This window comes from Lissotriton vulgaris, chromosome 2_1, assembly GCF_964263255.1.
Source record: "Lissotriton vulgaris chromosome 2_1, aLisVul1.2, whole genome shotgun sequence".
Taxonomy (NCBI): domain Eukaryota; kingdom Metazoa; phylum Chordata; class Amphibia; order Caudata; family Salamandridae; genus Lissotriton; species Lissotriton vulgaris.
The window spans coordinates 1448256328-1448284163 of NC_141687.1; the positions used below are offsets into that span (position 1 = coordinate 1448256328).

General features: G+C 46.2%; 1 protein-coding gene across 1 annotated transcript in view; it reads right to left on the reverse strand.

The window, feature by feature from the left end:
- The window catches only part of RAB3GAP1 (RAB3 GTPase activating protein catalytic subunit 1), a 465696-nt gene that overhangs the window by 400825 nt on the left and 37035 nt on the right, over positions 1 to 27836 (reverse strand). Inside the window, exon 5 of the mRNA XM_086954315.1 lies at positions 11985 to 12063. Coding sequence (XP_086810441.1) covers positions 11985 to 12063 — 79 coding nt within the window. The remainder of the gene's footprint in view (positions 1 to 11984; positions 12064 to 27836) is intronic.

Genomic DNA, 27836 nt, shown 5'->3' on the forward strand with positions numbered 1-27836 from the left:
CTGAATTTACCAATTTTTTTTGCTTTTTCTCCCACTCCCCCCTTGCCCCCCTTGCCCCCCTTACTACCCTTACCCGCCATTCCCCTCCCCGAATCCCTCCCCAAACCCCTCCCCCCACACGCCACCTTTTGAGGCGTATAGACTCTCATTAGAGTCCGTAGTGATGGAGAGACACCTCTGTGCCGTGCCATATTGTTACTCCGTGTTGATCTAATATGACATGTGCGAGCTACCGGAGGAATATAAAACAAGAAACAGATAAACCCTAAGTAAAGTACTCAATTTAGGACCCTATAGCGCCCACTAAGCAGAAAAAGAAAAAAAAAAAACCCAAAAAATGCCAAACAATAAGTCATTGAAACAGCGACAGAAGCAGCATATTCAACAAGAAACAATCATGTTCTAAATGACTATGAGAGAAATGGATGTTAATATCAGGCCTATACACTCCATAATTCATTTAACTATACAAATACCATCTCTGTCATTAACCATAACCCGCCGTCAAGTATTACTCTTTCGTACTTATGTCAGGCTATCTAGGAAGGCCTTTGCTTTGATTTCGGAGGTGAAAAATTTAACCTGACCATTATACAAAACTTTAAGTGTAGCTGGGTTATTCAAATAGACCTTGGCTTTTTTGTCTAGAAAAGGTTTAATTAACTGTCGGAGCCGCCATCTCCGTTCCACAGTTGTGTGGCAGAAATCCGGCCTAACAAAATATGAAATATCTCCTCGAGAGCGGTGAGCATCAGGTCTCGCTTTCTCTGCAATAGCCTGGCGTAGAAGAAAGTTGCCAAAATATACCAGTATCGCCCTAGGATATTTACTTTGTGAGTTAGAGGCCCGTACAGTAGCCGGGGTTCTGTGGACACGTTGAACTTCCAGCTCCCAGTTCCATGAAGATAACTCAGGAAATGTATCTTTTAAAAGTTGAATCACAAAAGTGCGTACGTTATCTCCCTCACTTTTCTCCGGAATCCCCAAAATTCGGAGGTTGTTGCGGCGCATACGATTTTCCATCTCCTCAAGTTTCCACCTTACATCAATCAGTTCTGCATCGTGGGAGTCAACCTGTTCTTTCACTACCGTTGCTTCGGCCTCGTTAACCACTATCCGATCTTCCATATCGGCCATTCTTGCGTTGGAGGCCGCCACCGTCTTAGAGAGCTTACGTACCACACCTTGTACCTTTTGTAGGGCTTGCTGTGCCTTCCGGCCATCCTTGGAGGTTTGTTCCCTATGGGATGCGATCGCCTGTAAAACCGTATCCATTACCGAGGTTAAAGTAGTACTTTGCTCCTCCAAAAAAGAGGGACCCTGGCTGTTAAAGGCTGTTGCGGGAACATGATCCCGATGGGGACCTGCTGCACCATGTCGACTTCTTTTTTTTTTAATCACTGTGTGCCTTTCTGTAGCAGTTTCGCCCAATAAGTCATCCACATCACTATCCTGTGTGCTGGAGCTGGAGCCTGTTTGCAGATCAGATAGAGAATCTAGATCGGAGTCTAGATCGTGGTGCCATCCTAGTTCCTCACGCCCTTCAGAAATGGTATAGAATTCTAATGGTTCCAGGTCTGTGTCTGAAGGGATCCCGGTTCCCCCAATGGGGTCTGGCATGAGTGCTGATGGCCCGTCTTCATTTTTATTTTATTTTCCGCCTAACGTGGCTGAAGCAGGAGTGCCTTGTGCCTGATCCAGTGCCTGTACCAGAGGAAGCAAAGAGGTATCCCCCACATTAGATGAGTTGAGTGGTGCGGGGTGTGTTTCAGGGTGTGTTTCAGACTGTGGGTGGCTGGCGATGTTACCTGTGCACGTTGTAGGGCTATGTATAGTATCAACTTGTGAAAGCAATTGTGCCCCCGGTTGTACAATCACTACTTGCAGAGCCTTGTTTGTGATAAGTGTTTCGGTTAGCACAGAGCCTGGGTCCTGAGCCTGTAAGTCTGCACCCGTTAGTGCTGCTAAATCTTGTGCCGGTTTAATTACATTTTCTTTTTGGCCTGTAGTCTCTACAGTGAAACCTCCTGAAATATCTGATAGCACTGCTAACCCTTGTCGCGATGTGGACACGTCAGCTGCAGAAGGAAGACTTACTTTGCTGCTCGCTACCTCCGAAGACTCAGACAGGGCTGCTGCTGCTGGCTCTGGCGAATCCGCGCTGGAAAGCGCCACCGGGGTCACTGGCAGCGCTGCAATCAGCGGTCCGCTTGTTGCGTGGTCAATGGAGGGGGAGGATGCAGCTCCAGCCGGCGTTTTCCGAAGCAGGTCCACAACAGAGGGACCTGGGCCCGGGGTGTTGGCAATTCTTGCCGTCTTGTGCTGCTTCTGTTGTGGGTGAGGCTGTCCTCCATCAGAGCCGATAATCTCGTCCGTCAAGGATCCAGCGCGCCTCGCCGCTAACTTTTGATCTCGAAGCGCCTGTTTAGCAGCTCGGGTCTTTGAGGCGGCTGCCGCCACAGCAGCGTTTTTCGGGGCCATCTGGGTGTCCAGTATTGTAATACCAGTTACAGAGGAACTTTTTGGCTTGCCAGCACGAAGTTGTACGTAGAGTCTTAGCACCGTAAGACCGAGGGCTGTTGCAATACAATGAAGTAGTGGCCGTGACTCTGATGACTCTGATGGAAATGAATCTTCTGGCACATCAAGGTAAGCACCAGTCATTCTCCGTGCTTCATCCTTGTAATATCACAATATCCCAGGTTAATTACTTCTGGTGTTGCACGTAGCCACTGTACTGGTTCCGACCTGCCTTAGTATGCCTTAGTATGCGCAAAAAGGATCCTAACCCTCCTCGTAGCTCATTAGTTTTGGCCCGGCACGAGAGAGTGTCTCACAGCGGTCTAGTGAGCCGCCGCCATCTTGCCCAATTTTTGAAGGGAAATAAGATTTTAAAAGATTAAACATTTTAATAAAACACATGCGGGCTGGACTGTTCCCATAAGGAACAGGGTCAAGGCTGATTTGCATCTAGCTGTGTCTGAACTGGGGTGGCAGGGTGAGCTAAAGAACGATGATGGATTCAACCCAGATCTATGACTGGGTGTGAGTGTCTGTGAAGTTTCAGCGTTCCATCCATGCTCTCCTTGTGTTTGCCCCACTTTATAGTGAGCTTGTGAATCCTGAGCTAGGAACTAGCAAGAAGCTAGTGGTTCCATTAGTGCACAGGAATTTCATATCGTCACCGGCCCCTGCACTTTAGGATTAGAATGACCCAGGATAGGTTGAACTCTCTGTTCTACTGGCCAGGTTTGTGCAGAGACACAGAGATTCTGTAGAGCCTGTCCCACTTGCCAGACCTATGGTAAGACAGAAGGGAGTTCTAAGGCACCATTTGTGCCTCTACCAATTATACGTGTTCCATTTGAGAGGGTGGGAATAGACATAATTGGTCCATTTGGCGCCCCCTCACAGTCAGGTAACAAGTATATCTTGGTTGTGGTGGATCATTCCACAAGGTACATAGAATCTGTAGCTCGGAGGAGCATGTCTGCATGGATGGGAGCCCGAATTCTCCTGGGGATATACCAAGGCCAGTAATTTCTGAGCAGGGAAACCAACTTCATCTCCTCTTACATGAGAGACGTGGGAGCAAACTGGTGTGATATACAACTTCTACTTCTCTCTTACCACCCACAAACCAATGGTTTGGTGGAGCAGTTTAACAAGACACTGAAATGCATGAAACGAACTCTGATAGAGAGCCTCAGGAGAAGTTGGATCTTCTCCTGCCATGTCTTTCTTGCCTACCAAGAGGTTCCGCAGAAGGGGATTGGTACAGTCCCTTTAACCTTCAGTATGGACACCTAGAGCGAGGTCCACTCACTTTAGTCAGTCACAGAACGATGTGGTGGACTATAGGACTGGCCTTGGTAAGTTGATGGTGCAACACATGAGTTCGACAAAGGAAAACCTACAGGCCAGCCAATCGCTGATGAAGGAGGGGTATGACCAGAAAGCTACAGTGACTGGGCATCAAGGTGGTTAGAAGGTTTTGCTGCTAAAGCCTAATTTTCCCAGGGCTTTGGAGGAATAATGGTGTAGGCCATGCAAAGAAGCTCAGAAGGTTTCGGAGGTTAACTACTTGGCGGATACAGGTGCCACAAGGGAGCCCAAGAGGGTGTTCCATGTGAACAGGCTGAAGCCTTATCTCTGCAAAGAATGCACAGTGAATGTCATGGCTATGGCAGAGGAAGTGGAGGAAGACCGTGAGCCTCTTCCTCACTTGCTGCACAGTGACATGTGGGATGGGACTGCGGCAGGGCTTCAACTACCCCAGATTTAACGCATGAGCAGCAGAGGGAGTGCAGACTGGTGTTGGGACAGTTTGCCAACCTCTTCTCACTGACTCCAGGAGCAGGCACAGACACAGGGGACAGTGCCAGTGAAGGGCAGGATGTACAGAATGTCTGACTGGGTTCAGGGATACATTAAGGCAGAAGTTGCCAAGGGTCAGTGAGAGATCTCGTAGTCCGTGGTCTAATCCTGTGGTGATAGTAGCAAAGCAATGGTCTAGTTCAGTACTGTGTGGACTACCGAGCCCTCAATGAGGTAACCAAGACCTATGACCATTCAATCCCAAAAGCGGATGAGATTGTAGATAGCGGTGCTGCAAAGAACTTGCTTACCTTGGATCTGACCAGTGAGTACTGGCAGACTGCTTTGACACTAAATGTTATGGTGAACACTGCATTGTCTATGCCAGAGGGGCTATATCAGTTTACGGTGATGTAATTTGGGTTGAAAAATGCTCCTGCCACTCTTCAGCGCCTAGTGAACCATATTCTTGAAGAGCTCAGAGTGGACTACCTGGACGACATTGCAATGTTCGGCCATTCATGGCAGGACCACCGGAGACATCTAGGACAAGTGTTGGATTGGATAGAGAAGGCAAAACTGACCATCAAGGCGACCAAGTGACAGGTGGAGCAACCCTCTGTAGCATACCTTGGGCATGAGGTGGGGAAAGGGAATATTTGCCTATTGGATGCCAAGATTCAGTCCGTAATGGGGTGGGTGGTGCCTACTACACAGACTGAGATGAGGGCCTTTTTAGGACTCACACTGTATTACAGGAATGTTGTGGTGAACTATGGAACTACACATGCCTCATTGACTCCTTTGACCTCCAAGAAGCTGTCAAAGAAAGTGATATGGACTGAGGAGTGTCCTGCATTTGAAGAGCTGAAGAAGGCACTATGCACTGCACCAGTACTAAAAGCACTGGACTACGGTCAGGCTTTGATTGTACAGATGGATGCCTCAAACAAAGAAATTGGAGAAGTTTGCTCAACTGGAGGATAAAGGTAAAGAGCTAGTGGTAGCCTTTATTAGTAGGAGGTTACTACCCAGAGACCAGACAGAACTAGGCAGCGGTTGAGAAGGAGTGCTTTACCATAGTGTGGACCTTGCGTAAGTCCCGGTCTTACTTGTTTGGTACTAGGTTTTTAGTGCAAACAGACCATAAGCCACTGAAATGGTTGAAGACTATGAGGGGTGAGTTGCTTAGATGGTCCATTTCTTTACAAGGGCTAGACTTTGTAGTGAAGCACAGAGCCTGATTGAGCCACCGAAATGTTGAAGGACTTTCCTGCCGATTTTACCAACCTGGGCAACCAAAATCTCCAAGTTAGGGGTTGGTTTGGGGTATTGTGATCTGGGACAGGCATTTGGTGGGACTGAAAAGTTCCTTGCATGGGCATGCAGACGTGGACCCCTGGCCAGAGTGCTCCAACTGTAATGATGTCTGGATCCCAGATGCTGATCTTTATTGTTGTGGGTGAACACTGATCATGCATGGGTGCCATGACATAGGCATATCTCACGGATTGTGGTCTTATTGGAACAGAAGAGACGCCCAAAGCGCTTCCCTCATAGTGGTGAAAGGCTACTGCGTTTACCACAAGTAGCATGAGCGCAGTGGTGGTAGCATACGGTGTAGTGATCAGCAGGAGTGAACAGGCCCTTTTTTTACCTGCGTTTCTGGAGTCCAGGCGCACTCATTTAAAGTTCTGCTGCTGTATGTTTATTGCACCCTTGGGTTACATCAGTTTGGTGTGCAGTACTGCGCGGCATGTGTGTTATACATGTGCTGGATGTATGTGTGCTTGTGAGTCATGCAATGCAGGAAGGATGTAGTGCTGTGCAGTGCATGTTTATTATATGCATGTGTGGTGCCGAGTGTATGTGGGCCTGTAGATGGTAGGTTGCAGTCATATGCCATATACAACTGTCACCCTAGGCACAGGGTAATTGCTGAAAAATCCAGCCTTCTTTATAAATGATGCTTAACTCCTTGTTGGTTTCATTTATTCTGTTTTATTTAATTAAACTTAGTTTAGTGTTCGATTCACACTGAATATTCATTTGTTAAAGTATATACTCCATCCAATGCATTTCGGCGGTTAAACCACCTTCATCAGGGAAACCATCTGAAAATATCAAACAATAATTTCTCTAAGCATACAATATTCTAACATCCACAATATTATAACATCCAAAAACATCCAATTTATACCTCCTGTGTTATTTATTGCCAAAACTACTAGAAACGTATCGACATTCTCTATGCTGTCTTTCGGTTTATTGAGTTTTCTTGATTTGCTGTTCTGAAAGAACTTAATTAATAAAACTTCTTACTCTCGGAGTTCTATGGTCTCTATTAAAGAAACTCTGTTTGTGCAAATTGCTGTTTGTTTAGCCTGGAAGGTACTATCACACGCTATAAATGGTACACAAGCGGCTATTTAAACTTTCCGTTATAAAGTATAAACTTCCTTAACTTTATATTTAATGGCGCTCTGCCTTCAACATAATACGATTGTAACGTTTCTATAGTTTTAATGCCCTGTTTTTTATACCCGCTAACGCTCTCATCTCTATTTTCTCGTGTCGCGGTTTTGCTGTTCCGTGATGGGTTTAGTATTACGCGCTGAATATTCTTCCGGGTTTAAGACGTTACGTGATTCCCTGCGAATCACGTAACAACTGTCCATCATGACCAAAAGGTTTCAAGATAGAGGATACCGGAACAAATCATACAACAAGCGCTCCAAAGGACCCATTCAAAAACTCGAGAGGAACTTCTATCCAGCAAAACACGACCAATTGAGCAACGACTTACATTTGTCAGCAAGTACTCCAATGTAAGCCACCTATTCAAGGCGATAATCCAAAGACATTGGCCAATATTGACATTAGAATCAGATTTCAAAGGAATATTTGCTAGTGATCCCATGTTCGCCTATACCAGAGCCAAAAACTTGTCAGATTTCCTAAAATCACCCAATGAACCTCATCAGAAAAAGACCTTTCGAGGCACCACACCGTGCCTGAATTGCAGTAACTGTCATAATGTGATGAAGGGCAATTTCATTACCCATCCAATGAAAGGAAATAAAATCTACCTTAAAGTTAATGCAACCTGCAACACCACCAACATAATATACATGTTGAAATGCCCGTGTGGTTCTGTTTTTGTAGGTCACACAGAAAGAAAACTCAAAACCAGACTGACTGAACATAAAAGTAACATTCGTACGAGTTCATCAAAATCAACAGTGGCGACATATTTCTTGGAGAAGAAACACCACATAAGTCAATTAAGGGCATGTGTTTTGGAGGAGATCGACAGGAAAGAAGGACCAGTGAATAAGAAAAATTTGCTGAAACGCGAAAATTATTGGATTTTCCATTTGAACAGCCTGAAACCTCATGGGTTAAATGATAGGACTAAATTTACATGTTATTTATGATTAGTCACATGTAATTTGCTAATAGTGAACTGAACATTTTAGTATAACATGTGGCTTGTGAACTCAAGTAATTTACGGGCAGATGCTCATATCGCAACTTAGACCATGGTAATAAGGTGTGGCTAAACAAAGCCAAACTACTCATGGAGATCTACATAGTGCCATTTTAGATTGGTAATAAAGTTATCCCTTTGCGTGCATACATAAAAAACCTTCACGAACACAACATTAGTGTTATAAGTCTTTATGCGCATGCGCAGGTAATCACGTAACTTCTTAAACCCGGAAGAATATTCAGCGCGTAATACGAAACACATCACGGAACAGCAAAACCGCGACACGAGAAAATAGAGGTGAGAGCGTTAGTGGGTATAAAAAACAGGGCATTAAAACGATAGAAACGTTACAATCGTATTATGTCGAAGGCAGCGCGCCATTAAATATAAAGGGAAGGAAGTTTATACTTTATAACGGAATGTTACAAAGCCGCTTGTGTACCATTTATAGCGTGTGATAGTACCTTCCAGGCTAAACAAACAGCAAGACGCACGAACAGCGTTTCTTTAATAGAGACCATAGAACTCAGAGAGTAAGAAGTTTCATTAATTAAGTTCTTTCAGAACAGCAAATCAAGAAAACTCAATAAACAGAAAGACAGCATAGAGAATTTCGATCCGTTTCTAGTAGCTTTGGCAATAATTAACACAGGAGGTATAAATTGGATGTTTTTGGATGTTATAATATTGTGGATGTTATAATATTGTATGCTTAGAGAAATTGTTTGATATTTTCAGATGGTTTCCCTGATAAAGGTGGTTTAACCGCCGAAATGCATTGGATGGAGTATATACTATAACAAATGAATATTCCGTGTGAATCGAACACTAAACTAAGTTTAATGAAATAAATCAGAATAAATCAAACCAACAAGGAGTGAAGCATCATTTATAAAGAAGGCTGGATTTTTCAGCAATTACCCTGTGCCTAGGGTGACAGTTGTATATGGCATATGACTGCAACCTACCAATTCATTGAACACACTCCTGGCGGGGAGTGATACCCAGGAGCACGGAAAACATAAAAAGTTACAGAATAAAGAGGCTGTGCACGACCAAAATCATTAGCGACCTGTAGATGGTACAATAAATAGGTTTTTGGGTTCCTTTTAGGGAGACCCAGAGCTAATTGGAGGAACATGAGAAGTTAGAGGAATCCAGGCAGAGAGAATTGTGGATTGCTGCATTCCTGTGAGCTGAGAGGGACACACTGGGAGAGGCAGGTTCTTCAGTATACTTCAAGAAGGGCTCCGATTCAGCTGCTAAGAGAATCATAAACAGTAGGGCTGAGACCCGGGGGTTACCTTTTCATTCACATATCACTGTGGATGACATCCAGGTGTGAAAATCTAGCCATTCCCATGGTCTGTGTTGTGGATCTATCAGACTTGGAGTTGCTTCTGCTGTGAAAGCCTGCTTTCTAGAGGAAGGGCAGGGCAGACGAGAGGGTCCTTAAAAAGAAAGCATATTCTGAACATAACATTCAAAGATTGAGACTCTAAATCACATTTGGTGTCTGAAAATGGACTATAAGAAGGGGAGCTTGAGGTTCCCAAAATAATTAACTGTCAATTTGCTAGTCAGGCTGCATGAGGCGAAGCTCTGCAAGACTTCTGCCTGTAACCAGGACTGGGGACCAAGGTTTGCCAGTCTCCCATCTGGGTAAGAGGACATCACCCAGGGACCTGAAGATCACTGGCCCCTGGAGCACCAGTGCCTATCTGCATGTGAAGACCAGTGTGCCCTGTGAGGAAGAGTAGAGCGCTGGAGAGGTAGAGCGAGAGGTCCAGTGGGGAATTCTGGCGATTGGATCCTGTAGCAAGGTGTGAGGAGATGACCGATTGGGTGGTTGACCGTGTGCAGGGAAACATTGGTGACCCCTGTATGCAGGAGCAGGACCGCCATGAAGTGAGTCATGACTGCTGCTACACCAATCGAGTCATCGTTCGTGTGTAGGTTAATTTGACGACCACATTTGCCAGGTGGCGCCGACATGAAGATTGCTGCAGTGCGGACCACAGCCAGTGTGCGGATCCAAGTCAGCGACCCAGTTTGCCAGGTGGGGCCACCATGAACATTACTGCAATGCCAAATTAGGCTGTAGCCCATATACAGAGAGGACTCAGTGACACTGTATGCCAAAGAGGGCTACTGGGACAAGGCAAGGAACATGGTCTGGTCAAGACAGTTGCTGAGAGGAGGTGGCCTCGAATGGTGATCAGCGCCAGTACAGTTGCAACCCGCTCCCCGGTTCTGCATGTGAGGAATTTACAAGAGGCAGTCGCTGCAGCTTCAACGCCTTCAAAGTGGGCTCTCTGGAAGACTTGGTTCGCTCCTACACTGCTGGTGTGGGTAAATCGGATTTATGGGCCAGATGGTCCTGGGGGAACTTGCTCTCCATCTAGCACTTTAGCACTGGAACACTTGGGGTTATAGCAAAGAGTCGGAGTGGGACTCCTAAGACTCTGCCTACTTGTGGAGGTTTACCTGAATTTCACTCCTAATGAATGGGGAACAAGCACCAGCGCTAGAGACAGGGAAGTGGGACTCAGGGAATCGCCTATAAAGCACTCTAACCCTGACCTCCAGGGACTGTGTGTATGGTTAGTAAATGTTGTCTTTCTTCTGTGTTCATATATTAATACTCCTTTTCCCATAAAAACAATTATTTAACTGGAAAATCATTTATTGCTGCTGCAGAACGCATTTTGAGTTAAGCCGCTATATTCACCCCCTGTGTCTACTTGAGGTGGGGTGGGGGGGTCAAGGGCACAGGCACTTTAATTTATATAAACAAACCTAAAACTGCTGTAGTAAGTAGTCACTAATAACCTAAAAATAGTGACTAGTTTCTAACAAGGATCATGGATGAAGGCCAAGGCAAATGTCTGGGACATCCAACACATAAAAACATTGATAACCTAAGCTGCAGTTCTGAACTGTTTTATGTCGATAACAAATAGTGGTACAAAAAAGATTGCCAACCTCACATTTCTTATATCTCTGTATACATTCCACATTACATATACACTACATATTTCACAATAACTTTTGTCAACATTAAATTCGTATTCACAAAATAATCTCTGATTAGATTTAAAACCAAAGGACAAAGTAAACACTAAAGCATTTATCATTCGATATACATCAGCTTGATATGTTTCCGTTTTAGATATCACTCAGTAAACAGCAATTTAATGGGCAGCCTCAGGATTGACAATCACAAAATCACAATAGTCCTGCATCTCAAGACACAAAGCTTTACAATTAACCCCAGGGGTGCCTTCAAGTCCAGAGAACAACAACACTTTCTTCACATATTGCAAGTCTAGTCTATGCCTCAGAGTGCTTGGCTCACATCTGGAAACATATATATCATGGAGGCTACTGCCAACAGCTCTGTTCTTTTGGCCACTGCTCTGGTTACTGGTTGGATGGCTTATCGATCATATAACTTCTTTAGAACTGAACCTGGGTTCGCCCTGTCACCAATACGGCCTGTAGTGAGGAGGCGAGCTGGCCTCACCACATTCATACCAAACCATTACTGTCCGAATCACCTAATTCAGGATATGATGCACCCCTTATTAGAGGTCCACAGTGGCTCAGATAGTCAGGAGGCCCAGGATATGCAGGCTGGCAGCCTTGGACTTATTTTCTAACATCTTCAGCTTAAAGGTCCCAAATGCAAAATTCAGGTGCCTGCATCCCTGTGGCCCCTTGAACTTCTGAAAATATGGAGCAGAGAGCTTCTACTAAAGTATCAACTGAGGTCATTCGGTCTTTCAATGAGCCCACTTTACACTCAAATGAAGCAGTACTTGCCGTTCATTTCCTCCAACATTCCCTCTACGGAAGATACCTACCCATTACTATAGCAAACAGTGCTCTACAAGTCTTTCAACACATTTACAATCAATATTTCTCCCTGGGAGAGTGCATGCCTGCCCTGACCTTTCTCCTCTCTGATGCCCTAGTAAATCATCCGATTTCTTAAACGATTTCTATTAACCTAACTATATTAAACTTCTTATTTAATATTTTTTCATTAATTCCAAGACATATTTGCAAAAACGGTTTCTAATATTGATTACTTTTGTGTTTTTTTACTTTCCAAACACTTAATAATACAGGGACACATTTTAATAAAAATATACAAAAATGCAATACTCACCATCGCACTAGACAATGAGCTCTGGGAGGAAAATCATTGTCTGTGGACAACAAATCTTGCAATGCCAATGGAAGTGTATCTGTGAAAATATGTGGAACACATTCAAAGTCAAATTCAGTAAATGATCTGGTAACAACTAGAAAAGGTTACAATTATTTGAAGATCAAGCTCAAATTGTAAACAATGGGATATTATGTGGACATTCAGATCAGTGCAGCGAAAAGGCATTTTGATGTGGTGGATAAAGACTTGGTACTTGTTTACAAAGTTATCACCTGCCACCTTTGCTTCCCTACCATTACCACACCAATACTCAATATCCTAACAGCCATAATGTCTTTTAGCTTATGGTTGCAACTCAGTCAAAGTGTGTTTCACAGACATCTTTCAGTTCTTCACGGGTAAAAAAGTACAACAAAGCAATGTTTTAAATAAATCTATAACCCATTTCGATCAAATTCAATTTCATAGGATATGAAAAGACTTTTTTTTTTACAAAATAAAAATGAAGACATATTCCTATAGGCATCTTCCTTAGTATAAAGCACTGGCCCAAATAAATCTAGGTGACCCATATTTAACATATAATGACTGTATTGATTTAGTTAAAGTGATAATGATTAACGAAATCATGCTAAAACAAGCATTTGCAATGCAATAGGTCTCGCATTAGGAAAGTTTGAGCTATTGGTATTGTAAATGACAATTTTTTTATTTAGGTTTTGTTTTTGAAAATAGCGAAATTAATAGCTTTGTCATTTACAATGCCAATAGTTATAACTTTCGCAAATGTGACACCTATAGCATTTGTAATGCAATATGTGTTGTATTTACGTGACTTACGTGTATTGATATTACAAATAATAATGGCTTTTAATTTTTTTTCAATAATTAATACTTAAATAAAAGTTATTGTAATTTATAATGGCTGGGGTGGCTGAGGGGTGGGTGAGGGGTGGGTGCGGGGGTGTGACGGGGTGCGGGGGTGTGACGGGGTGCGGGGGTGTGACGGGGTGCGGGGGTGTGACGGGGTGCGGGGGTGTGACGGGGTGCAGGAGGGTGAGGGTGCAGGAGGGTGAGGGTGCAGGAGGGTGAGGGTGCAGGAGGGTGAGGGTGCAGGAGGGTGAGGGGGGTGTGAGGGTGAGGGGGTGAGGGGGTTTGAGGGTGTGTGAGGGTGAGAGGGTGAGGAGGGGTGAGGGTCAGAAGTAAATGGTGGCAGGGCATACATCATAAGACAGAGAGATGAGACTGCGTGGTGACTGCGCTGGTGAGTTTTATAATCAGGAGGGGCAGAGTCAGCACAGTCTGCCAGGGATCAACATGTCTAGAGGCAAAGCATAGCACAACTAGAATTCCCAAAGATTACAGCAGAAAAGGCTACAGTATTAACAGCACCTATAGTAGAAACCAAAATTTTGCTCCTTACCTTGGAAATCTAGTTAATGGCAGATGTGTGACAGATTCACTTTTTTTTTTCCAACCAGATTTTGTTTTATTCAAGACAGTCGATACACGTATATGCTGCTTATTGTTCACGTCATATTTTGCACTTTTTGCACGTATTATACATAATCATTACTCTCCGGCGTTCTTGGCTCAACATTCCCTTGTAACAAAACGTTCCCCCAAGGAGTTGCGCTTGAGTGGATATTTGCAATCCCTGTGTGTTATTAGGTTCTCGTGGGTCAGGCTTCCGGTCTCCGTGTGTGTTACAGTGTTGGCCAGATTCAGATTAGGTGTTCTCCTCATCCGCTCCCTTGTTCTAGCGAGGCTGGCTGCGGAGTGCTTGCCCCACTACCATTGTCCTGCCTGCTTTGTCCTGCCGCGAGAGTGCCGCCGCGCTGCCCACGGCGACCCGGAAGCTCATGGCCGGCCGGCCAATCCGCTCGCGGCCGACCGGAAGTCCCGCCTCCCGAGGTCCGCGAGCTGCCGGCGCATGGAGCGCCCTGCCGTCCGGGGTAGCCCGGGTCCCCAGGAGGGGGCCGGGGAGAAGGAGGAGTGTGGCGCCTGTTGCGGGGCTCCTCTGACCTGAGGGAGCCCCGATTTAGATGAGGAGACGCGCCGTGAGGAGCCCCGCCGGAAGAGCGCAGTCGGTGAGTGGGGCCCAGGGCTGATGTGAAGTGCGTGCGTGCCTGTGTGTATGCCTGGAGGGGGGGGGGGAGGGGGGGGCGGTTAGGGGAGGGGGGGGGGGGGAAGTGTGCGCGCGCGTGTGTGCGTGTGTGCGCAAGGGAATGTGTGTGCGCATGCGTGACTGTGTGTGATTGAGAGAGAATGCGAGGTAGGGGATAGTGTGCCTGTATGTGTGCCTGTATGTGTGCCGTATGCCTGCGTGTGCATGCGCGCGCCTGTGTGTGTGTGTGTGCGCGTGCGTGCGTGCATGCAGAGGGGTGGGGGCTGCCTGTGTCTGTGTGTGAGCAAGGGTTTTGCACCGCGCATGCGCAGCTACCAGACGCTCGCTCCCGAGGTGAAATCTGACCTCGTCAAAGCGCGCGTCTGGTAGCTGTCCACATTCCTAAATACGGGCCACAATAGGTCTGAAGCAGACACCTTTCAATGCTCACGCATTGAGGGTAGGTCTGCTCGACCTAAAAAGAAAATGTAAACCTAAAAATTAACCGTTCTAATTACAGAGAAGTACTGGAAGGATTCTAGTGTAGTGTGGGTGCGACACAAATGCGGAGTATTTCTTCTCCTAAAAACCCAAGCAGAGCATGATACAACACTGGATTTGTTTTACTATCTTTATTTTAGGTTTGTGCTTGCATAATACAAACAATAACAGAGAAAGTACAGTTGTACTAACTTGTCAATTTTAACATTGCTTACATAGTTAAGAAAGGCTACAATATGGGATAAGTAATGCATCTGATCACATACTATTTCTTATTGTTTCTTATATTCTGTCACCGGCATGTGTTTTCTTATATGTAAAAATTCTTCATATGGTGTTTAACCCCGCCTATCAGCTAAACCAGCAACTACTCAGGATTAATAGTCCTATGACGTTTCATTAACAGGGTAGTTGACTAAGTCATTAACTATAGAAGTCCAGCTGGCTTTATCTTCTGGTACTTTGTCTTTCATTTGTACCTCCTCGGCTATAACCAACTCAGTCAGTCAGTCAAAACACTTTATTCGATTAATTACATTCATAAAAGACAGTATAAAAAACAAGATACATTTAAAAATGTTAAAAAAAAATTAAAAATCGTTTACAATTAATGTATATACAATTATGACAATCCGCGTGCGTTCTAACAGGTAGTGCAAAACAATTCATCTGAATGATGGACCAACACAAGTATTATACATAGACACTCCTTTTCTGATTGAGCCGGGCGGCAGCCACCAAAAAACTAGCCACGCTATAAATATCACGCGTGTTCCTAAGAATTTGTAAATACAGCAGGGCCGGCCTCACTTGTACAAAACCTGCCTCTCTTAGTATTGGGATTAAAAAAAAATTCCGTAACTCAGAATAAAATTCACAAAACATAACCAGATGCATAGTATCTTGTACTGAGAAATTGTCACAAGAACATGGTCTCGAAGTTTCTGGTTTTCCCCATGTTGGGAAGGCTCCTAGAGTGAGATGTATTAAGTTAAACCGAAATCTGACCAAAAAATAGCGGTGAAATGGCTTGGTTACAATTTTTAACTATGGTTCAATAGAGGGGGAGGTTAACAAAACATAATTAGCTTTGACACATGGCTTCTCTAGCTACCGGTTTTCCCGTTCCAGTTCTAATATAATCCGGTAATTATGCTTAATCCAGCTTATGTCCTCTTTTTTTAAACGTTCAGGTGCAGTGTACAATTCAGGACGTCCTAGCTTGATGCATGCCGCTCTAAAGTACATCAACCAGGGTAGCCTATTTGCCTTGTCTAGTGCTACACAATCACTGAGGATCTGGTGGTTCAGGGTAATTTCCTCGTTTAACCATGTTTTCACCCAAGCAATTAACGGAGCCATTTTTAATTGGTCTGAAATCTAGCCCAGGCCCAATTCTGTATGCAGAGAATAAGTTGGGGTTGACTGGGGGACTACCAGAAGGGATCTGAGGAACCTATTTTCCACAACTTGCATTTTGTTCGGCGACGTATACCCCCATATGGAGGCACCATAGGAAGCAATCACCATATATTTAGAATTGTAAATCTTCAGGATTGCCTCCACTGGTCTTGCTCCCAGCCTCTTAGAGAAACCCAGGAGAGCCGCAGTTGACCTAGCGACAGCATGGCTCTTAAGCTTGTGTTGAGGTCCCTATGTGCCTTTTTTGTCAAAAAGGACCCCAAGATAGGTAAAAACTTGGACCTTCGATAGTTCAGCGCCGTTGCAAGTGAAAGGTTTTGACTTTACCTTCCTAACTCTTGTTCCGGCCACCATTACGTGCGACTTTTTGGTGTTCATTTCTAGATCTAGGGAATCCATAAAGCCGCCGAAATGGTCCAGCAGCCTCTGGAGACCCATACCCGTACGTGACAGTAACACTGCGTCGTCCGCGTACAGGAATAACCGATTCCCCTATACGCGGAACGTCCAGAGTAGCCGCCCCCAGGGACTTCTCCAAAGCGTTGATGTATATGGTAAAAAGAAGCGGGGCCAAAATACATCCCCGTCTGACACCCCTCTTTGAGCTAAAGTGGCTAGTGCACCGACCTGATACAGAAAAGGGGGTGGTGATGAACAGAGTGTCTGAATTAAGCAGACCACTCTTACCCAGTCCAAAGATCAGGGCTTGATCCATCACCGTTATTTATCTCACTGCCCCATCCCAGCTCAGAACCTGGCTATATGCAAATTAGTCTGTCCCTGGCCCAGTGCATCATGGGAACAGGGCAGACCAAACTACCAAGCCAATTCTTCACCAGAAAGGAGACAAGCTACCGGGGACCGGTTTCTGGCATTTCAGCCTCTTCGGCCCGGCTTGCTTGAATCCTGATGGAGCAGTGAGAAAGGGACTCATGTCTGAGTATACCCTGCCACACCTATAGTGGCCAAAAACGATACAGAAAAGGGGGTGGTGATGAACAGAGTGTCTGAATTAAGCAGACCACTCTTACCCAGTCCAAAGATCAGGGCTTGATCCATCACCGTTATTTATCTCACTGCCCCATCCCAGCTCAGAACCTGGCTATATGCAAATTAGTCTGTCCTTGGCCCAGTGCATCATGGGAACAGGGCAGACCAAACTACCAAGCCAATTCTTCACCAGAAAGGAGACAAGCTACCGGGGACCGGTTTCTGGCATTTCAGCCTCTTCGGCCCGGCTTGCTTGAATCCTGATGGAGCAGTGAGAAAGGGACTCATGTCTGAGTATACCCTGCCACACCTATAGTGGCCAAAAACGATACAGAAAAGGGGGTGGTGATGAACAGAGTGTCTGAATTAAGCAGACCACTCTTACCCAGTCCAAAGATCAGGGCTTGATCCATCACCGTTATTTATCTCACTGCCCCATCCCAGCTCAGAACCTGGCTATATGCAAATTAGTCTGTCCCTGGCCCAGTGCATCATGGGAACAGGGCAGACCAAACTACCAAGCCAATTCTTCACCAGAAAGGAGACAAGCTACCGGGGACCGGTTTCTGGCATTTCAGCCTCTTCGGCCCGGCTTGCTTGAATCCTGATGGAGCAGTGAGAAAGGGACTCATGTCTGAGTATACCCTGCCACACCTATAGTGGCCAAAAACGATACAGAAAAGGGGGTGGTGATGAACAGAGTGTCTGAATTAGTGCACCGACCTGGTCACCCTAACTGCTGCCAAGAGTTCCCGATGCAGGTCACTTAAATTTACAAGTGGTGGATCTAAGCCTATTTCATATAAAATTGCCCACAGTTTAGAGCGGTTGACTAGGTCAAAAGCGGACGAAAGGTCCATAAAACCCATATATAAGAGACCTTCCTTGGCTAATGTGTACTTGCTTATGAGGAGATGGAGGTTCAGGCATTGGTCAAGGGTACTTCTATGTTCTCTGAAACCATATTGGAGGTTTGAGAGGACCCCCCGACCCTCTAGCCAATCCCTCAGTCTGTATAGAATCACTCTTCCCAAGACTTTCACTGCAGAGTCCAACAAAGAGATTGGCCTGTAGCAGGCTGGGTCCCCGCTATACCCTTTTTTAGGTTTCGCCTGGGGAACGGAGCGTAAGCTCCGCCCCCAGAGAAATCTCTAGTCTTCAGTAAGGGACTCTTGGAATACGCCCTCTGTTTCATTGGCTAGCTCCATAAATGGAGGCTAGCCATTGGAACAGAGAGGCGTCCGTCATGGCCGGACCAGATTCGGGGGCGTTCCCGAGAATTTTTGGCTACGTCATGCTACGTCAGCCAAAAGCCGGGAACGCCCCCGAATCTGGTCCGGCCGGGCCGCAAGCAAGCCAGAAGTCCCACCGCCGCTTGTTCCCAACCCCCCCCCCTGTCAGTGCACCGTTCCCAACCCCCTCCTGCCACCCCCTCCCGCTTCCGTGTCTTTCCCGCCCCCCCCCTCCCGCTTCCGTGTCCCGCCTTTTCCCCGGTCCATCGGCCGCTTTGGCGGTGGTGTCTGCCTGCTCTGGCGGTGGTGTCTGCCTGCTCTGCTCGATGGTGGAGGGGCAGTTTTGCACCAGGGATGGGCAGACATGTCTCTTCTGCACGGGTGGCACCGCAGCCAGTGACCTGCCCGACACATCTGGGGGGTCCCACTGCCCTGGGGCCGGGTTTCAAACCTCTCCAAAATGGGGGAGGGGGTTCCAGAGTGGACTGGCCTGCACGCCGGTGCCTCACAGGCTGGGGCGGGGCTGTCACTCATCCGTCCGACGACCCCCACCCCCAGGGGCCGCCCGCCTCCTTCAGTTTTTTCGTAACCCCCCCACCTATCACTGATGTGCGGTCTGCCCCCATTTCTAGGATGTGGGCTTGGCCATGTATCCCCCCCCCCCCCCCCCGGCGCCCCAGGATGTGCTGGTCCACAATGTACATTGCCCCCCACCCCCCCATGTGGTCCATGCCCCCCCTCCACCGAAGTCTTTGGCTGGAGCCCCTCCCATGCCTCAGCGCGCGCTGTCCTTTGAAAAGCCCCCCCCCCTCGCCTGCATGTCTTCCCCTCCGGTGTGCTCCCGCCCCCGCATCTGCCCCCCAGGGCTCTCTTGCTGCTGTGTGTGGGTGTCTGACGTCATCGAGGCTGAATGACAGCAGCTCGTGGCTGAGCGCGGCTCCCTCACTGTGCCCCCCCGGGCCCCTCCCTCTACCATCTTCATTCTTCCTTTATCTGCCCACCAAGGCTCTTTCTCTCTCGCCATCCCCGCCGCCCTGTCCCTCTGCCCTCGCACTGCCTCACCCTGCCCCTTTGCCCACTCACTGCCCCACCCTGCCCCTCTGTTCACTCACTGCCCCCCTCACTGCCTCACTCACGGCCTCACCCTGCCCCTCTGCCCACTCACTGCCTCTCTGCCCACTCACTGCCCCACCCTGTCACACAACATTGAGTCTGTGCAGCACTTAAATAATCATAAATATGTTAGCATGCATCCTTCCTGTCACAGACCTTGTTTTATTGTTGTGTAGAATGAGAGCTATTAAGTGTTTTAGTAGATTTGTCCGTTATCGGTGCTTCAAGAGATTTTATCTAATAGTTTATCTGCTTTTGAAATGCCACAGGTTAGTATTTAATGCTAACAGACTATGGTTCTCCAGTATTTGTCACTGGTCTGTCCATAACGGATGGCGTGTTTTGGTGCATTATCTTTGGCTTTTTGCGTGCGTTAACATAGCCTAGTGCACGCTTCAAAGTTAATCTCGGAGTAGATGCCCCTCTGAAGCACGCTTTGCTTTGCCAGACTCTTTCAGTGGCTCCTGCTCCTCCCAAGCCCGTCTTTGGGGTGCCCATGCTTTGCCACTTTTTGGACCGTGCAGGTTGATGACGTAGTCGGAGTTGCGCCGAAGAGCCGCCCGTACTGGAAGGCTTTGTGGGGAGCACTCAAGGGGTGATCCGAGATGGGCAGAGCGGGTCCCGGGGTCCGTGGCTGAGGGACCCAAGGGCCCGCGAACACTCTAATAGGGAGCCCCGGAAAGGGAGTCCAGAGAGGGGAATCCGGGCCATGCAGCGTACCTGCCTGAACAGGAGCAGCGCGGGCCCTTGTGAGTACGGGTCGGGGGTGGTGGGCATTCCCCGGTGGTAGGGTCAGGGGCTAGAGCGGAGCAGGGACATTAGGGGGTGCGTCCCAGAGCCATAACTGCAGTTAGACATCGGATGCGCACACCATGGGAACGCTCCTACCCCCAGGGAAAGGAGAATGAGGGCGTTGGATGAGGCCTGGGGAGGGGGGACGTTTCAACACCCCAGGAAAAAAGGAGTGTAGTTCCAGGACGGTGATACTCGCCCCATCTTCTAATGCAGACAGGAACCAACAATAAACTGCGGGCACTTATAATGTCCCTAGCATCTTCAGGGATGACGGCAGACTATATAATAAAATATATCCAATGCCGAATATGTTCATACTGCAGAGGACCACGGACGCGCTTCGGTACATGCGATTCCTATTCCCAGTCACGTTTTACACATAATTCAAAGAAGTTAGAAAAGACCATTTGTCAAAAGCAGTACCAAAAGCTCAAACTTTAACAAAGGCGAAACCATTGCATTGTAAATGCTTGTTAAATATAGGGACAATGATCGAGCTAGCCCAGGATGACGGAAAGCCTGCTGTACTAGAGGCATTAAAAACGTTGGTCAGAATCTTGGCCCAAAATTTAGGGTAGGAACCATATAAATCTGCTGGAAGCCCATCAGGGCCCGGTGCTTTGTTTTTTGACATTTCTTTAATCGCTTTCTCCACCTCACTATCTTTAAAGATTACAAGGCATGCACCTCGGGAAGCAGAATTAGCACCATCCAACACATCAAGATACTCCCCATCATAGATTTCCCTGAAATATCCGACCCATCTATCATCAGGAATGACGCAATCCATGTCGGAGTTCTCTTGGTCAGAGAAAAACGGTTGATTTATAGTTGCCCAGAATTTCTTGCTATCCTGCAAAACATCAATTGAAAGGAGGTTATCCCACGCCTCTTCTTTAATTTGTTGTTTACGTATGGCAATGGCTAATTTATAGTTCTTGCGATACTTCGCAACCAGGGCCCTATCTCTTGGTTTTGTTTTCAATACTTGTAGAAGGGCCCCATGTGCCTTAGAGCAACTACTATCAAACCATCTTTGCGCCTTATTTGGTTTATCTCTGTTTTCTGCCTCTAGTTTCTTCGCAATCTGTCCACATAAGCCCCTATAATCTCAGAACTCGGAGCCGAGCTATCAAGGCAAATTGCCAAGTTAGCATCGGCCTCGATCGCCAGCTCCTCAAAGAAAGCTGCCGGCACCAACCTGTCCCATTTGATCCTTCTCCCTTGGTCTGTTGTAGTCAGACTTCCTGACTCCCCCCTCTCTGCCCCTTTTGGTCCACTCAGTTCCCCCAGATCAGCCTCTAGGAGAATCGGGTTATGGTCACTAAATGTTGAAAACACCACTCTGTATGCTATGGTCTTATCCAATACCCCAAGTGATAAAAAGATGTAGTCGATGACTGTGGTAGACCCTCTTCCTATAAAGGTGGGGACCCTCTCGACCCCTTCCTGTCCACCTGACTCAAATAGGTTCATATTTGATAAAAATTCCTCAAGTGCCTCCCCCTAGGTACTATGCTCAAAATGAGGAACCACTGCACTGGCGGCCCGCAGGTGTCGCCCATGTTACAATTGCACGGATGAATATTAAAATCTCCCATTAGGATCATCTCGAAAACAGCGATCTGATTAAGTTTATAGTCTGACAAGAATTTTTCCAATGCACCTAGGTGTTCGTTAGAATGTGAACCAGCTTTGGAATTAATAAAAATTAATTAAAAGATACTTATGTGAATTTACACTACTCCACTCAAGTATCATGATGTTACTGGAGACTAAATCCAGCCTTTTAAACACACCTTTCAGGTTAAGTGAGATAAAAAAAATCAATCCTCCCTTCGGTCTTCCAGCAGGCCCTGCCACAGCTGGGACAGCGAAACTTAAATATCCGTTTATACTAAAACTGCTTGCAACATCCCACATTTCTTGCAAGGCTATGATGTCATACTGTTTCACAAACTCCACCCACAACTCATCTAACCTTTTAGGCCTAACTCCTGCCACATTCCAACTAAGGAATTTGCAAGGTGCTCTCTGTTTTGCCCCCTCCTCCGGGCCACCCTGACTTTGAGTGGTAACATCATGTCAATCATTTAGGTCCCCATGGGTCAGTGGAGAGAAACGGTTTGACAAACCTATATCCATGTTTTCCTGGGGCAAGGGAGCACTAGTTGCAAGTATGGATGGAAGCACCATTTCTACCCTCTGCGATATCACCCCTGCTGCTCTATTCTGTGTGTCAACAACCACTCTGTTTGACCTGGCAGGCAAAGAACCTCAATTAGTCAATGTCTTGGAGAGTGATTTGTGAAGGGCCTAGTTGGAGGGTAAAAGTAGCCTAGGGGGACAGGTCTTACACCCGTATTATCCAGATCTGAGGCATCCCAGAATAATCTATTGGCAATTGATCGTGAATTGAAATTCACCACCACGCAGTCTCCTGGAATGCACTTAGGGCGGCGACCAATCCAAGCAACTCTCCTTGCCATAATGATTGATTTAGAGACATCTAGACCCCCACTACTGTGCTGTGCACACCATTGGCTGGCTAACCTCAGGAGATCGTGAGTTGATTCATTTGTACCTTTCCTTAGTGAGGGAACCCCTGTAAAAACGGACACCAAAGGGGCGGCGACTGGTGGCAAATTCAAGATAATACCTTGTGGGTTCTCCTGTCTAGTATTAGGTGGGGAGGGTCTCCGGATATTACTAGCTCCACAGTTGGTAATCCCTGCTCCTACCATATTATGGGTACCGACTGGACTTCCTACGGTCAGTTTAGGGGTGATCCCCTTTAAGGCCTGAAAATCCCTTTGCAAATTTTCCACCCCGGGTTTATCAAGGTGGTTTTCTTGTGCCTGAGTGTGGCTCCCTTGTTTGCCTGTCTGCTGTTTGATAAACTAATCAATTTTTTCGCATTCTTTAACAAACCCGCAACACATTTATTAAGTGTGTCCACAATATCTTTAGCAATAGCTGTTAAAGCGGGCTCCAACCGTGCTGTGAACAATTCCTCCACTACTTCTGCCACAAAGTCCCTGATACTAGTATCCAAACGTTGAACATCATTAGCAAGTTTTTGTCTCTAGTGAGGTTTCTTAGTCGGCCTGCGCTTACGCAGCGAGTTTTGTGAGGGAACTTCAGCAGTGTTATCCTCTTGTTCCTCTGACTCCCCCAGTGAGACAGGCAGTGCTTGGTTGGACTCAGGCACTGTAGAGGGTTTTACAATCACAATGTTTGGCTCCAGTGGAATACCTGCTGCACGGTCTGATCCAGTCGTATCCAATTCGGTGTCTATAATAGGCATTCCCATTCCCAGTTCTATCTCAGCGTTCGCGATTTCCTTGGAGAGAACCCCCACTGCTGATGTCAAATATGACATTATTGTTTCCGTTCGCCTCGGAACCTTGGCTAGTTTACCCTCTTGCTCCTCGTTGCACTGCTGTTTTCTCTTACCCATCACAGATGTCAGAGGGGTCGCCCGTCCCGGCCTCTTCTGGCCCCTGATGCCACAGGTGATGTGAAGGAGGGGCTTGGCTCTCCCTCGCTGGTGCGTTGGCTCCTGGGACCTGTAGTGGAGCTTAGAGTCCCCCTGCGCGGCGATGCGTCTCCCCTTAGAAGTCCAGCTGGCTTTATCTTCTGATACTTTGTCTTTCATTTGTACCTCCTCGGCTATAACCAACTCAATCATATTGTTTCCCATTTTTATACTGCCGGTGTCCCTAGCATGTATCAAATTTATAACTATCATTCGTTATGCAAATTTAACCCTATTTTGCACATGTATGCATCGTAGCATGTTTTTCGGGATTCAGGGTTATACTTAATAAGCAATGCTTAGGGGAACGGTCCAACTGTAAGGCTGTTGCCACAATTGTTTCCCAGTTACTAATACTTAGCATGGGTCATGTGCAGAAATGAGGCTTCCATAGCTCTGCATCTAGAACAGAATAAGCAGCTATGGACACATTTTCTTGAGTTTAATTGGGTCCAAATAAGCGATATGATGGATGTTAAAATGTACAAATTAGACCCCGACGTTGCTTGAAACATTCCTGAATCTGACAGGTTCATTCAAGAAATGTTGCAAGGGGTGCATCATCATGGGATCACTCCAATAATTGTTTCTCCCTGCTATATTTGGTTGCAAGCTGTAGTTTGGTTGCCATATACTAGAGCTCAATGTCACGATGCACCAAGCTCCCATCCTCTTAATCCAGATTCAGTGTGTTTACTTTCACTCCATTTCGTTTTCCGGCCTGTAAGAAACTGGATTATTATTTGTGTGTGTGTGAGGGGGATGGGATTGACGCCACCTCAAGGAATATTCACTATCCTTGTCAAGGTGAACCTTCTGTCCCTAAATTAACATGAGCTCTTCCCCTTTGTAGTTGTGGCACAGAGCAGATAGGCTTAGCTTAGGGCAACGTGTAAAGTATGTATGCAGTACCAACACAGTAATAAAGTCAAAATGCAAAAAAACTAAAATCCCCAAATATATATGAACAAGACGACACCAAAATAACAAAACTCCTATACGGGAACCACAAATATGAATTTTTTAAGTTTTAATTAGGAATCACATCAAGAAGCATAAAGTGAAAATGATAGTCAAAGGTGTCAGTAGACTAGGACCTAAGTGTGATTTGATGGTGTCCGCGATGGAGTGCAGGTCGTGTGCACCAACAAGGTTTGTCATAGTCAAACATTTTACATTTGGACTTAGGGGCTGATTTACAGTTCAGCAGGTCAGGATATCTGTCACAAATATGACAGATATCCTGACCGTCATACTACAATTGCCACTGCATATAATGCACTTCTAATACAGTGGACGGGATAGCCGTCACAATTGTGAAAGAGTTACCTGTCCACAGAACTCTAAATCAGGCCCTTAGTCCTTAAAGTCCTAATTCACCGCAGGAGTACACTTCTAAAGCCCCCGGGGATCTCGGGGGAGGCATAGAGACTCTCAGAGTGTCAGGCAAAGGCCAACAGCAGAGTCCAGGCCAGGTCTGGTTGCCACTGATCAGCTGGACAGCTGCAGGAAAAGGCCTCTTATAGCTAGTTGTGTCCCTGTAGATTTAATAGGAGGTCCACCTTATTATGGCTCTTGTTGTCTACTTCTTTGTGTGGAGTACAAAAGAGAGCAAATTATGTCCTTGAGAGCTCTTGTCAGGTTGCAGGCCACAGGCTCAGTTCTCTTCTGATCATCCTCAGGTCTAGGAAAGTTTGAAAGTGGATGCCTTTAGATGCCACATTAATGCCTGGCATGAGATAGGTGATGCAAAGGACTCCTTAACCAATATGGTAAAGATTCCGAGGTCCAAACAGACTGACTTTCAGCATTTTCAAAATGCTGAAAGTTTTTGGCCAAATTAAACTTGGGCGCTGGGTATCTGTGTGTTGTAAGTGCAGTTAGGGATTTGTGGTAGTTCCAGTGTTGTCCTTCATCCAACACTAAAATCCAGTTTGAGACAGCCACCATACCCACAACCAGACCAGAGACAGTAGTCTGGTAGAACAAAGCACGGTTTTCTAGCAATCAGACAGTGGATACACAGGAATTATTTCGGAATCCTGTTTCCCTTCCTTTTAAAGGTCTCCCCCACTCTCCCTATTATGCAAAATGGACAGAGGTCTGATGGTCCTTCAGCAATCAGACAGTAGACACATAAAAAGGATCTTGGACCCAGCTATCTGCATTTCAACTGCAACAAAAGAGTTATATGTAAACCCAGTAGACCTGCCAAGTAGGATAGAACACTCAAGCAGAATTTGACACTGTCGCATCAAAAAAGGATGCTCACAGTTCCCACCCTGCATACTGTGTGAGGTACAGAGGAGTCCTCTCTACCCACTTATGTAAGCCTACTGTTTGCTCCTAGGGGGCATTTGACACATTTTTCACACCTATTGTAATGCAAATTACAGACTGGCAGAAGTGGGAGAGAAAATGCTAATTTAGCCTCAAGGAACTTCAGGCAGGGAAAAGCTAACTTTATAAAAGTTACTTTCCCTTAATATGTATTATAAATCAGACTTTACTATTTAATTCGATATTTAATAACTATTGAAATTAGTTTTTTTAATCATTTTTTCTAACTAGTACCATTCCCAAGATACATTATTAGGATTTTAGGAGATCTGTAATCTGGTTTCCTACATAGAGCAGCCACGCTTGCCACAGTGAAAAATTGCTTTTGGGTGCTAGTCACTATAAGGAAATGTTAACATGAAATATCTACACGTCCTACTTTTAAATACCATGCAACCTTGTGGGCTACAGGACTTACATATTGGAGACTTATTAATATTTAAGAAGGTAGGGTCTGTCCTGTCAGAAGGGTTTATTTTGACAGGTTGAACTGTAGTTTTTAAACTGCAGCAGTCATGCTACAATGGGAGGCCTATACCATGTTTTACATTGTCACTGAAGTGGATTGCACTATAGATGGTGCACTCCACTAGTGATATTTAAAATGGAAAAGTAACATTTTGTACCAAATAGTAGTGACTTATATGCAAGTTAATATATCAATTAGGAATAAGTTAATTTGACCATGTTTAAAGGGGAGCACAGGCACTTTACTACTGGTTAGTAGGGTTAAAGTACAGAAAAAGCCAGCAACAATATAAGGTCCAACAAAAGGAAAAAATGTGGGGTGAACATACTGGTGATAGGAGTAGCCTATCAAATTCTTTAAATGTCTCTTTTAGGTTAGGGCACTTAGTATTTTGCAACACGAGTAAACATCGGAGTAAGAATACTATTTTTGGGAGAGAAATGCATCCAAAGTGCTCTGACCTCCACTTGCTGCTCAATGTATATTTTTGGGCTCTACCGACACTCCCCAAGAGAAAATAAATAGCTCCTTCGACTTTTATGAGAATTATGCCCAGATCCATGTTGAAGTTAGGGATCAACTGGAAGTCTTGACCTCAGTTTTTATTAGCCTGAGGGCATACAGTGGCAAGGTGTTAAACTCAATGGCACAAAACCGAAGAGCTCATCCTAAACTCCGACAACTAATTAAATTACCTGTTCAACTAAATTATGTTATCTTCATCTCCCCTCAATGTTTAGCAACCCAAGCCCAAATATTAAACAAAAAGCAAGGGTGATGTGTGATTTATTTAAACAATAACCTCGACAGGAGTTACAAGATCAACATATTTACTAAAAGCCTAATGGCGAGGGTGTTGCCAAGCAAGATTGCCGACTGAGCTGCAGAAAGTACCCGGAGAGTCGTCAGAGACCAGATTGTGAGAGTGCAGCCAGCCGCAGCGACCAGATTATGAGAGTGCAGCCAGGCCGCACTGAGCTGTGAACACTGGGGACCAGAGCATGCGAGCTACGGCACCTGCCGCCGGTGGTAACAGGCCTGAGCCTGCGGTGCGGGCGCTGGTTTGGAAGCAGAGAGGCCGGAGGGCACTCAGAGGATACTGGAAGGTGGGGGCCAGTCCAGGAAACAGAGTTGGGCTGGTGGATGGGATAAGGTGAGGACAGGCCGCTCGCGCAGACTGGAGAATGCGACTGGCCCCTCCTGCTCGAGCAGGATCAAACTGTGGCAAATAAGGGGCCCAACATCAATGGCCATAAAGCGGCGGGGCTGCAAAAAGCAGAAAGATCGCTGCACGCCCCTGAACAATCTCCTGGGAACTTAAGCCAGCGCGTGGCATGCGAGT